This window comes from Carassius gibelio, chromosome B5 (genome assembly GCF_023724105.1).
Source record: "Carassius gibelio isolate Cgi1373 ecotype wild population from Czech Republic chromosome B5, carGib1.2-hapl.c, whole genome shotgun sequence".
Classification (NCBI taxonomy): domain Eukaryota; kingdom Metazoa; phylum Chordata; class Actinopteri; order Cypriniformes; family Cyprinidae; genus Carassius; species Carassius gibelio.
In genome coordinates, this window is record NC_068400.1 from 20,468,057 (window position 1) to 20,481,776 (window position 13,720).

At 36.8% G+C, this 13,720-nt stretch overlaps 1 protein-coding gene across 1 annotated transcript; it reads right to left on the minus strand.

Moving 5' to 3' along the window:
• Nucleotides 1-273: 273 nt before the first annotated feature.
• LOC127958667 (protein phosphatase 1D) lies at nucleotides 274-9,751 on the minus strand. The gene is made up of 6 exons (XM_052557587.1): nucleotides 9,126-9,751; nucleotides 6,955-7,183; nucleotides 6,686-6,810; nucleotides 5,808-5,989; nucleotides 5,502-5,726; nucleotides 274-1,635 (listed from the first exon to the last, which is right to left on the minus strand). The coding sequence occupies exons 1-6, from the start codon at nucleotides 9,586-9,588 to the stop codon at nucleotides 1,261-1,263; spliced, it is 1,599 nt and encodes a 532-aa protein (XP_052413547.1). The 5' UTR covers nucleotides 9,589-9,751; the 3' UTR covers nucleotides 274-1,260.
• Between the last annotated feature and the right edge of the window lie 3,969 nt (nucleotides 9,752-13,720).

Sequence of the window (13,720 nt, forward strand, 5' to 3'; positions counted from 1 at the left end):
AAACAGTCATGCCCTGCTAATATTTAAAAATAAAAGTAACACATTACTTTCCATAAAAAGTAACTAAGTAACATAATTAGTTATTTTTAAGAGAGTAACGCAATATTGCAATGCATTACTTTTGAAAGTAACTTTCCCCAACACTGATGGTTATCGTGTATTAAGAGCCAGTGAGCAACAGACTTCCATAATAATAAAATAATTGTTGGCATTAATCAATTAAACGATAACATGTTCATTTACCCAGTAATAAAAACACTATGAAAGCATAACTTATCCACCTTGACAGTTTACTGGAAAATCTTCTTCAAAAAGACAGTCTCAAACATTGGGCAACAAACCTCCCACTAAAAATGTGCTGTACACTCTGGCAAACACCTTCGTCTTAACATCGGCTCATAACCACACATCACATTAGCTCTGGAACTGGTGTTGGAAGATGTTATCTGCTTTACATTAACAGACATTGTTGATATTAAATAACTTACAATATCAAAATACATACGAAAAGGTGGACAGTCAAGAAACAAAACACTCCAAGAAAAAGACATTTTCAAAGGATAGAACATGCAATCCTCAAACTTTACAAAAGTTTTATCAAATGAAAAAAAATAAATACATTTGCTCTGTAGTCCGATGATCAGAGATATGTATTAGATTAATTAACTCATGCTCTCTGAAAACAAAAATGGAGTAACTCAAAACGAGAAAGACATGGCAATGCTAATACATTGTATACAGGCGTGAATATTTAATGCACAAACAATGAAGTATACTGGCAAGGGAAAATGTTCACACAGGCATTGTGGGGCAAGAAAATTGGGTATTTTGAAAAAGATAAGTATAAAAATATATTTTGTATACCTCCAACTATTTGGTCATTTTCAGAAAATCTGCATTTCATGAGATTTTAAAGATGGAGATGAATAATGCTGTTTAATTTAAAAGGTGAAAGATGAAATACATCCTTTAAATGAATAATCCTATAAGAGACTGATTTTGATTGTTTTTTTGTTTTTATAAAATTACTATAAATGTGATTGCTAAAAAGGACATTTTCTATATACTCTCACATCCACACCATTAAAATTAAAGGAAAGACAAAAAAACAATGACAACAAGACTAAAAAAAAAACCCTACACTACAAACAGAAGCACAGTCAAAACATGGACACAAACAATTATTTATTCTTGTGACCATCCAGACTATCAGAGACCAGGATGTAGACTGAATGTATTGTATTAGTCTGACAGAGGAGTTCAGCAGACGCAGAGGGTTGCTTTGCGGGGCTGTAGTATAGGGACGCTGGGGGTCCGTTTGGGACTTTTGCCAGCATTGCGTTTGGGCACGGAGCGTTCACTAGTCCTCCGGTGGGAGCTGCTTGGGATGAGGGGGCTCCGTCTGGGCCTCTTCCCCACCGGGCTTGACACATCCGGTGGGGACAGGGGCATCTCTGGGGTCCGGTTACCCTCGCTGGGGCACAGAGTCAAGGCAGCTTTGTCCGTGAGCTCAGTGTAAGGGAAGTTTTCCTCTAGCAGGGGTTCTGCGCTCAGACTCACTCCTGACAAACCGTTCCTCCTCTCCAGCGCCGGCAAAGACTCACTGCTGGCTGAGGACGGGTCTGGATCAGGGGTCTGTAAAGGGTCAAACATATGGTCACTTTCGGATTCTATCATTAACATTTTATTATATGCAAATTACCAGTGTTGGGAAAGCTATTTTTAAATTGTAGTATGCCAAGGTAAGTCATTTTGAGAAAACTGACTTGTGAAAGTTTTTTTTTTTAAAGGGAATATTTATATTTTATGAAGTCTTTTCAAATGTATTTAATTTTTTTTTTTTTTAAAGAAAAGAAAAGAAAAAAAAGAAAGGAAAACAGCATTGACTTGGCATAAAAACAATAAATGTACTTATCTAACTACTTGTAGTGTAGGAGTTACTAAAATTATTAAAGTGACTCAATGTTATATTGCAAAACAATTATATTACAATATATTGTGAAATATTACAATTTAAAGAAATCATTCTGATATGCTGATTAGAAATCAGGATTGTTTCACGAATAGAACATTCAAAAGAACATCATTTATTTTGCATTAATGTTAAAAAATCTTTACTGTCACCTTTGAACAATTTAGTGCATCCCTGGTGAACAAAAGCATTAACTTAAAAAAAAAAAGACAAGAAACGAAGAATACACAATGTATATTACCATAGATAATATCTTTTAAAACAGGATATTTATGCATGTCTGTTTGCCCAATGTTTACATTCAGAAAAATTATTATCAGCCAGAACTCTAATGTTTAGGAATCCTTAAAATATATAGAGTTTTTAAAAAAAAAAATTATATAAAAAAAAAAATTCCCAGAGGAAGTACTAGAAATAGAGAAGATTCAAATTGCAAACAAATGCCAACAACTCTAAAAGACAAAATACAAATAAAGCAAGTCTAAAGTCTGGTCTTCATCACTAAAACAGGGGAAACTCATCGTGGCTGCCCTTTTACATTCTCTTGCCTTGTTCTGTATTTTTCATTTCCCCTCTATCAAAATCATAACAGCACCAGAAGAGCAAACAGGAAAAAAACGATCAAAGCGGCCTCCCAAAACCTCAAATCCACTCCACTTTAAAGGATTAAAAACACAAACATCTGTCCACTCTCCAGCTCTCCAAGCCAAAGCAAAACAGCCGAGAGCAGCTGGAGGAGCTGTGCTTCAAACACGATGGGGCCAAACAAACACGCAGACATGGCTTCCATCGGAACTGCTCTGACAATGGAGGCCTCGATTGGGAAAGGGGAAGACGGGGGAGAGAGAGAGAGAGAGAGTGTGAGCGAGAGGATAAAGAGAAAAGCAGGCAGGACTGATGAGCAGCATGTCAGAGTCTCTTTTGGTGGGCATGAAGCCAAAGTGTGGCTAACATGAGCAGGAACTCTGTAAAAAGTCTTATCTAAAAGCTGCTGATTGGCTGTGAGCCTGGACAGTGTACAAAAATCTCTTGAAGTTCAAGCGTATCATGGACTCCTGTTTTTGTCTGCTTGAAGTGGTAGGGTAGTTTTGTCTAAAATAACGGTACTTCAGTACCAAGTCGGTAATGGAATTGTTCTAATGTGACAAAACCAGACTTCTTGCAGGACTGGTAGAACTGAATAATGACCCACACAGGCGACTGGATTTGCGCTCTGAAGAGCATCAAAGGTTTCTGTTTACAACCTGTTTTGATATGTCTGTTCAGATCAGAACTGTAATGGACAATTACATGCATTTTATTTAGTCAGACTCAAAATCTACTAAACGCTCAAAACTGACCTCTGCATGCACGCGAATCCTAATTAACCAACAAAGTATAGACATGCACCTGTATGCATGTTTCATACGAATAAGATAATCTGAGAATATTTGTTTTCCATTTGAATTGGTTCATTTGAAAGTAAACATTTCAGGGTCTATATATAAATTTTCCATGTCTGTAAGGCAAGTATGCTAGGAGTTATGGAATTACACTCAAGTTCACAGAGACGGCAGAAAGCGCATCCTGTTTTCTTTCATTATTTTACAAAAGCGTGATATTTTGTTGTTATTGTGAGTCTTTACAGATTCGAAAGACGTATTACTCTTATCTGTATGACCGAAAATGAATGTATTTTAAGAGCAAGTGACCGCACAGACGCCTCTGTACTGCAGTGAGCGCGATACTGTTCAGCTTCCACAATCCACACAGACTCTTGAACGGGGCACATTTTCTAAGTTAACATTAGATTGAGCTGCCATATAAAATTGCTGCTACTAACATTTTTCAGATAAAATGCAATATTTGAGGTCGATGAATGATCGACCAGCCAGTAATAATCTGTCCACATCCTTTAGATTTTCTTCTGCGACTAAGCAGCTAACAGAATATTCGTTGACCAAGACTCTTCTGTACGACTAAAGCCCTATTTGGACGGGACTAGTTTTACAGGGGGGCGTTAGAGAAATCTGTGCTTCACAGACGTACTTGGTGATTTTAATCCCATCCGAATCTGCCACGTCTGTGTTTTTCTCACACAACCTCTGATATTTCCAGAGCAAATTACCTACCGTTTTTCAGCAAACTCAGTGATCCTTTGAGAAAACTAATCCCGTCCGAATGCGAATGTCTGTGATTGCCGGTGATATTTTATTTCACGACGCGTTTCCTTGTGTGTTTTGGCCAACGTGAATTACCGTAGATGCTCTTACTGTGCGGATGTTTGATATATTTGCTTAGTGGCAAATAAATAATAATAAAAAAATATTACAAATAATAAAATCAAGAGCAAGATCGCGTAAACTGTTAATACTATTAAATATCAGCATCAGGTAAGATTACTCACGTTCATTTATGTACTCAGTTACATAATGTTACATTTAATAATAAAAAAAAAAAAAAGGAAAACAAGTTTAACTAAAGGAACCACACATTAACATGGTTTTGTTATACTAGCCATTTAGTATTTATTGTGTAATAATACTAAGGCAATCATTCTGAATGAATGCAATGAACGCATACAGAGCGTGTGATCTCTGTGACACCCAGATGCACAAATCAGACCCTCCCACCTCTGTAATAAACACTGAGATACTTGTCCCGTCCGAATTGGTACATGAAAATCACAGACGTCAGGTGGTAAGAATCGAAACTCAAACATAGATTAGAAAACTAGTCCCGTCCGAATAGTGCTTAAGAGTTAGTCAACTATTACGGGGCAGCACTAGATTTTTCTGCTGCTAAGATGACCATATTTTGCAAAAAGTGTTTCACTGTAAATGTAGAAGTGAATTTATCACTTAATTATTGACACAGTGATAATCATAAACATTATGAAACAAAAAACATATATAACTGTATATAAAAAAAAAAAAAAAGTCTTTACTGAATGTTTAACAGCACTCTTTATTCTATTACACTACGTGTTTTGATTCTTTATTTTATTTCTGACTTTGCACTTAAACCAATGTTTATTTAATTGAAAACATATTTAAACTTTTTAATGCATTGTTTATTTTAAATTGTTATTATTAGCATTAATAATTGATGTAATTTTTTTTAATTTGGTAACACTTTAGATAAGGGAACACATATTCACAATTAACTAAGAGTTTTCCCTGAATAAACTGCTGATTTGCTGCTTATTAATACTAAGGTGAGGTTGTTCAATTTAAGAATGGGGTAGGATTATGGGGATCTAGAATATAGTCATGCAGAATAAGGCATTAAAATGCGTTTTATAAGTACTCATAAACAAACAATATGCTTCTATTATGCATGCTAATAAGCAACTATGTAATTAGTCCCTAAACTAAAGTTTTACCATTTATCTAAAATATATTTTTTAACCAAAATAAGTACAGAGAACAGTGAAATTTTTACTAGTATAAGTACTAACTATTGAAAGTTTAGTGTTGTGACAATTTATTTCTTTCCTTTTTTTTCCCAGCCTGCCTTTACTTCTAAAAGTATAGCTTTGTAATTTTACCTTAATGAGTGGCGTGATGGAGCGGGACCCTATTGCGGGGTCACAGTGTGGGCCCTCTGCCAGGCTAAGTATGACCTCGTCTCTGTGCATAGGTAGGTGGGGTTTTCCAGGCTCAGGAAGGGCAATAACTATGACGCTGGTGTTGTCTGCACGGAGCATCCGCTGACGCCATCGCATCAATGCATGGCACCCCAACCGACGTGCAACCGACATCCCAAAAGGTGCCTGTAGGGCATAAAAGGCACACTTTTAGATATTAACATAAATAGCAGTATATCACGTAGTTCGGGATAAATTTGTTCGTACCACAGCCTCATCATGGCTCTGGCACACAGTCACGGCTTCCTGTGGTGGCACCATGTTCCAAAGGCCATCACTGCCGACGATGATGTAACGATGCCGTTTGGGGTCAAGGGTCACCACATTGGTGTCAGGCTCAGGAGACACCACAAACTCTCCACTATAGAAGTCATAGCTCCATAGATCACCTGGAAGAACATCATATTTAATATTATTTGCTTACCTTAACCTTTCCCAATAAAAATACCAGAAAAATGATAGGAAAACAGGAAAAAATATATAAAACCTGATATCAAGGGCCATTGGCTTAAAAAAAAAAAAAAAAAAGTAAAGAGGCTCAAACATGCATGAAAGCACCTATGATGTTTGTTGATGTGTGCAATGCAATCATATTTAAATCATGTTCAAACTAGTTTTTTTGTGTGTCAAGCGAGTTAAACTCAGCTTCTGTTTAGCATATTTTATGTGCTCTATGCATATGCATTGTTTAATGTTTATATGTGAATAAAAGGCTTAATTACATCTGTTCTCTTCAGAGTCTTCAGTGTTTCTATGAACTTTTTGATGTGAAACCTTTGCGAATAGTTTTGGTGGAATGAACTTTGAATGGACTGGAGAGACAAATATCTTTATTATTGATTCGAAGATGAATAAAAGGTTTATAAGTTTGAATGGCATTAGGATGAAGACATTTTTTAATTTTTGGGTGAGCCATCCCTTAAACTGAATTTGACTGTGATGGATTTTACAGAGACACAGTTTGCATAATCCTTCTTAACACTTTTTAAAGCAATGCCCTTGACTTATTAATGAGAACTGAAAACAATAAATACCACATATTAATCAATAATTAAGATATCTATTGTGTGATTGTAAGAGTTTACCCAGAGCTCTGGCGACAGCAAGGAAGGGGATCTGATCGATCGGGGTGCTCCTTCTGACCGGACCGTTGTGAGTTAGTCTAGGCCTCTTCCACACCACGCGGTTCACACCAGACTTCTTCACCACACTAAATCCACACAAACAAAGGCAAATGAAATGGTCTTCCAAAACACAATTGTATTGGTTAGTTTATTTGTTTTAAGACCGCATGCTATCCAAGAGACTGATTCTTATGATGACTTAAAGGTGTCAGCAAGCATCAAGATCTCACCTGCCACCCAGTCCCTCAATTCTCTGCTTCTCTTTTGGGAGCTCGGGCTTGTGGTCTTGAGTGACCTCCACTGCTTTGATGACTTTATCAGCGGGATCTTCCCTCACACCCAACACAACAGACGAGTCCCCGACATGAGCCACAAACATGCAGTCCCCTCTGATGACCACCACACTGGCTGTAGTGCCCGAAGTACTGGGGAGGCCAGTTAATGTCTTCGGCCATTCAGCTGAAGAAAAAATGACACATTGTTAACCAAAGCAAGACATTGACCAGCAGATGTCACTAGCATGCCATCACACCCACCTAGACTGCTTTGCACATGTATACATTCAATAACAATTAGCAGAAAGTTTATCATTATTATGCAATATAAACTTAAATATTTTAAGAATGTTTCTCATTAAAATTAGATGCAAAGTTATCATTATGAGAAAGCTTCTCATAAGCTCTTACTGCATTATAGTCCTCCATGTCCACTGCGTTCTCAAAACTCTGTCAATTTGATAATACCTAGAATATCAAAACCACCCGTGAGCGGCAGATCCTTTTCGTATTTAGTGCTAAACTCTGGAATAACATACCTAACATTGTTCGCGAGGCAGACACACTCTTTCAGTTCAAATCTTGATTAAATACCCATCTCTTTAACCTGGTTAAACATACATAACATACTAATACGCTTCTAATATTCAAAACCGTTTTAGGCTGCATTAATTAAGTAAACCGGAACTGGGAACACTTCCCATAACACCTGATGTACTTTCCACATCATTAGAAGAATGGCATCTACACTAATATTAGTCTGTTTCTCTCTTATTCGAGGTCACCGTAGCCACCTGATCCAGTCTGTATCCAGATCAGAGGGTCACAGTAAGACCAGATGGTGGTTCAGCACCTAGAGAGGACGTCTATTGCCCTAAAAGACAGTGGAGACCAGGACAACTAGATGAGCCCCAGAGACAGACCCCCTGTAAAGCTCATCTCAGACGACCACCAGGACAAGACCACAGGAAACAGATGATTCATCTTCACAATCTGACTTTGCTGCAGCCTGGAATTGAACTCCTGGTTTCGTCTGGTCAGAAAAGAACTGGCCCCCCGACTGAGCCTGGTTTCTCCCAAGGTTTTTTTCTCCATTCTGTCAACGATGGAGTTTTGGTTCCTTGCCGCGGTCGCCTCTGGCTTGCTTAGTTGGGGACACTTCATTTACAGTGATTTCGTTGACTTGATTGCACAGACACTACTTAAGCTGAACTGAGCTGCATGATGACATCACTGAAATTAATGATGAACTGCCTTTAACTGAAAATTGAGTGTTTACTATTGTCATTTTGCATTATTGACACACTAATGTCCTATTTAATACTGCAAAGTGCTATGACACAATCTGTATTGTTAAAAGCACTATATAAATGAAGGTGACTTGAGACAAATTCTGCATTACTACAAAATGCTAAATCATTATTATAAGAAAATTCCTCATTATTATCAAAAGTTAAGTAATTATTATTAGAACGTCATGATAATATTTATTTTTCCAGATATAATGTTAACTTAATTATCAGTTCGTCTCTCATTATTATGATAGACAAACTACAAACTACATAATTATGGTAAAGTTTCTCAATATAATGGAGCAGAAAATCCTAATTACGAGTTTCTCGTTTTTATAATTTACAGAATAATATTTTCACTCAGTAGTGGTGGAAACGGGTTTCTGTGATAGAATGCATTTGCTTATTAACAGTGTGTAAAGATTTGCATCAGTTATTACACAGACCTGCTGTGTGTCTGTACACGCAGACCTGTCAAATTTTCCGCGCATGCGCAGTGAGACCATTCCATCGGAGTTTGCTTGTTTTTTCGTCCTTTCTGCAGTAAGTAGATAGTGTGGCGCCCAATTCCAAAAAGTGTATTAGTCCGACAGCTAATTAACACAATCGCAACCTCTGTGTATATCTGTCTAACCATATTAAGAATAATTCCTGCACGCATGCGATTTTAATTGTTAAAAATTGCTTTGAGGTCTTAAATGACACTGCCGATCAACATAACCATATCCTCGGAGCTATTCACAACGTAACGTTAGTTATACAATAAAAAAATAAGAATAAATGTGAGGAAACGTCACATCATTCACATGAGAAAATAGCCTTGAATTGACTTACGAAGCTTTTTCCACATTGCATGATGACATGCGATGAAACCCTTGCGAATTGCGGCACAAACTTTCAGGTAATCCTTCGACCAAAAGTCCCGCTGCTGCTTGAGAAAATCCCAGAGATGATCTCGAGCGAACAGCGCAGCTTCTCGCCCTCCGTGGCCGTCAAACACGGCGAAGAACGCGACCGATCTCCTGTTGTCCCCCGCAGCCGGCTCCGTCCCGTCGCTCTCCTCGGTGGACAGTGTGTTACTCCACGTTACCGTCACAGGTGAAGGCTTGTTTGTGCTGTCCGACGGATCGCTTTCAGAGACCAGCTCTTGATCCGACTTTGGATCGGTGTGCCCGGCCGCTCCCCTCTCACTGTCGCTGGGCTCCAGCTCCACGATCACCTCCGTTAAATCCTCCATGTATTTCCGTCCTCCTTGTTCGGAGAAGACGCTCACTCGCAGCGATAGGTCGGGATTCATGGCCAGTCGACAGCCCTTGCTGATAGGTCAACCTAAAAACTGCAAACGCGCGATTAAAAGATTTCAGATAACGTCAAATAACATTTATTAATCCGAGCTCGTCTTTTGTTTATTTTATAAGCTGCCAGTCCTTCCTTCCTTCGCAGACACATAGTAATGCAGGCAGAACGGTCATTAGCGCCATCTGTTGGACAGGAGGGTTATAGTGGTGGTTTGTATGCTAGTACTGTATACTATACTATATGTACTATTCTACACTACCTACTGTTTCTAAAAATAGTCTACATTTTTTATGGTCAAGCCATTCAGAAATTTTTGCAGCCTTTTCTATGTAAACATTTGTAATCAGCTTATGAATTTAATTATTGTAGTATGTTTATCAGTGCACAGTTCTTTTAGGGGGCTCTTAAAAATTTGAAATGCTCAGTAAGAAGAGTTGAAGCCACTATACCACACCAGCTCATTTATTTCTGAAGATAATAAAATCAGGTTACATCTGCATAGCACACTAAACAACAGTTGTAGAAACCATCAAACTAATTGTTTTAGGGAGTAAACAGATTCCCAGGCAATTAGGCATAATTGTTCAGAACTGCTGATATTGCAGTGTTACACAAGAGCTATTGAGATCCTATGTGATGGCACCAGGACTGTACTGGCATCATTTAGTAAATACTGTGGTTCTCATTCATACTTGTTTGACAAAAAAAGAAAAGATAATGAACTAAAAATCAAGTAGCCTAATTATCTGAATTTATTTGAGGTGAATTCTGAGTGCAGATTGTGTTTTGTAGCTAAAGTTGGCTTTGGTTTGTTTACTGGTTCACTTTTGAGAAAGTACATGTGCTCTTTTCCACTCTCACTGTCATATAATGAAGTTTTGATGAACATATAATTCAGCTTTGAAGAAAACAATAAAATATATTCTCGAGAGGAACACTTCTAATGAAACACTTAGGAAAGACAGCCATTTTGCTGCATGATTGAGTAATATGATTCAGTTCCAAGAAACCATTAAATGAATTTGTATTATTTTAATATGGTAATCCTAATAATTGAGGTTTACTTATAGTGTAAATTATTATTATTTTGCGCACACATTTTTTTAAATTATTTTCAACTCTCATTCTGAGCCTCTCTCTAAAATGACTTGTTTTTTAAGGGGTGTGTCCTTTAAGGCTCCTCAGTAATCAGCCACTGTTATGATTGGCTAACATCACTGCATAGGAAACAGTATCAACGCCCCCTCGCTATTGCATGTGTTTTGACAACATAAACAAAATAAAATGGTCATTTCCAGACAAAGCATTATTAAATCATTGACTTACGGTATGTGATGCAGCTGCAGTCAGATTTTACCGCTTCTTTTATCTTTCAACAAATATTTCTTTGTGAACTCTCCATCACATTGTGCCTCGTTTACAAAACGAAATGCTCCGATCAATCCTCTGGTGCCATTATAAATAAACTATCCACTTGTTCCTTATGCTGAGATCCTTTTGATATCTGTACAAAGACGCAAACGTGAATTACGAAGTCGTGTGAATTACTTGTTTAAGTGTTTGTGATGTTTTTATCAGCTGTTTGGAATCTCCTTCTGAAGGCACCCATTGACTGCAGATCATCCATTGGTGAGCGAGTGATATACAGCTAAATTTCTCTAAATCTGTTGTAATTAAGAAACAAACTCCTGTGCATTTTTAATGGCCTTATGGAAATTTCACACCAAATTTTCATTTGGGGAGAACCGTTCCAATTCAAACTCACTTGTAGTTTTATCTACTCTGAGTATATTTTTCCTTCTGTCAATGTAGAGATTGTGTCCATTGTTTCTCGTGCTCTTCCCACAGCCTGGAACAGTGGTTTGTCCACCAATGGCTGACAGCTACAAAAGTGTGCCTCTAATACATTGGAGAGACTTATTTGGTAATAAAACAAAGTTGGTTTTTTGTCATCCTTTGTGTGAAAGAAATTATAGTATCTCCAAGTCTCGTCCACTAGTTTGCAACTTCATATGACTTATACATTTAAGCCTTAAAATCAATTGAATGTTTAAGAAACCAAAATTTGTAAGGTTTTAAACTGTTCTTTGTGATGCAGCATTGATGAAAATCTGGAAGAGATGAGTTATTAGCTTTCTCTTCGACGTTTTCAGTGATTCAGCTTTCCAGTTCAAAGAAGTTGGTACACGACCAGATCTGGGTAGGAAGTGATTATATCTAGATTACGTAATCAGATTCCAAAAATTAAGTACTTGTAATTAAATTACATTTTAAAAAACTCATAATCAGACTCTACTTTTTAGTGATTCTCCCTATAATCCTCTTTTTCATCATTTACATTGTCCTTTCTAAAATAAATACACTCAGAGGGTCTTCCAGTTTTGTGGACATTCACACACAGATCAGTCATTATTCAGCATCTGGATTTACAAAAAATCATTTCAGTTTTTAAGAAGTGTTTTAACATGGCATCAACTACTATGAACAGAATAATTTTTATATGTATCATCACTCAGATTTAACTGTGTATTGCTGTCTTTGGAAGGCTTTTTTCTTTCAGACACGTTAAAATGCACAAATTCATGTTATTTCATGTTTACATGTAACGCAGGCACTTTTCAGTCATCTGAACCTCTTTCACCTAATATATTTAATTGAAGTACCCAAGAGATTTTAAAATAAATATTGTAATTATTACCATATTGCATGTTCAAGGTTCTCTGGTGTTAATGGTAACATGACATGCAGGTAAACAAATAAAATATTTCATTTTGTTAGTAAGTCTTTTATTTTGATTTTTTTTATCATTTCATTATTTATTAGCTTTTCATTAAACTCATGACGTGTTCATAGTTGCTGCTATTGCTTTGAATATAAAAAGAAAACTTGACTATGGAAAGGTTGAGGTTAACAGCAGAGAATAGCATGGTCATTCTGAGTCTCACAAAATAATGTAGTTAGGTATTTTTCTTTTTAATGAATCAGTCTAAATACAGCGTCCTCTCAATCTTTTACATGTAAACACAGAAATATTTCAATGCACATGATTTCTGAAAACAAGAAATGGTGAAATAATGACTATGTCATATTATTGTACAGCATAAAACATCTAACCCTGTATGATTTTTTTGTACACTTGTATTATAAGTATTTTACCTTTGTATGTCCAGTGTTGTCATGCAACTGTTAAAACTGTTTCTGAAATTGAACATTTTCCTGAGTAGCACCAGTTTCTCGTTCTTATCTAAAGTGCAATAAAATGTGGAATTGTTTTAGATTTTCCTTATAAGGGAACATTATGACCAATGGAGAACTGTAATTGTCGAATTGCATGTGCGTGCAAGTATATGTATGTGTGTGTTCTGGTGTGTGCATTTAGTTCTCGTTTTTTCATCCGGGTGTACCAATGTGTGCAAGGTCTAGTTCTAGGTATGTCTGTGATGGACACATAAATACAGGAAGTATCTCAAGGGCAGTCAAAAGTGGAGCTTAAGAAATAACCTCTTTAAATCATTTATAATTTAGCACTTCACTTTTAATGAAAATGTTTGATTTTGTTATCTCATAACTTTTTCATAAAATCCATCACTTTCGTGAGCATGGTTTACTAATTTGTTACCTCGTTTTAAGTACATTGTGTGCATGATTTACTAATCCATTCTGTTCATTGAATGATTTGTCAATAACTAATTCCTCTTTGTGAACAGGCTATTTCCCCATTATAGTCCTGCCACATGTTATTATGTATTCTATTAAAGGGTTAGTTCAAACAAAAATGAAAATTAGTCCATAAATTACTCACCCTCAAGTCATCGTAGGTGTATATGACTTCCTTCTTTCAGACGAATCCAGTCAGAGTTAATTAAAAATGGTCTTTGATCTTTCAAGCTGTTTAATGTCATTCAGTGGGTGTTGCATGTATCAGTCCAAAAGAAGTTAAATAAAAAGCGCCAATTCATTTAAAAAAGGATCTCACACGGCTCCAGGGAGTGAACAAAATTCTCCTGTAACGAATCAATGCGTTTTTGTATGAAAAATATTCATATTCAAAAAGTAATAATCACTTTAATGTAGCTTGCGCCGCCAGTTATACAAGGAAACAGCTCCGGGTGGATGAAGTATGAGGTCAG

Excerpts from the sequence above, each read along its gene's own strand:
- LOC127958667 (XM_052557587.1), bottom strand. The coding sequence starts at position 9,588 with ATGAATCCCGACCTATCGCTGCGAGTGAGCGTCTTCTCCGAACAAGGA. Across the intron at positions 5,990-6,685 it reads TGCTGTCGCCAGAGCTCTGG|GTGATCTATGGAGCTATGAC; the intron begins GTAAACTCTTAC and ends ATGTTCTTCCAG. Across the intron at positions 5,727-5,807 it reads AGAGCCATGATGAGGCTGTG|GCACCTTTTGGGATGTCGGT; the intron begins GTACGAACAAAT and ends TATGCCCTACAG.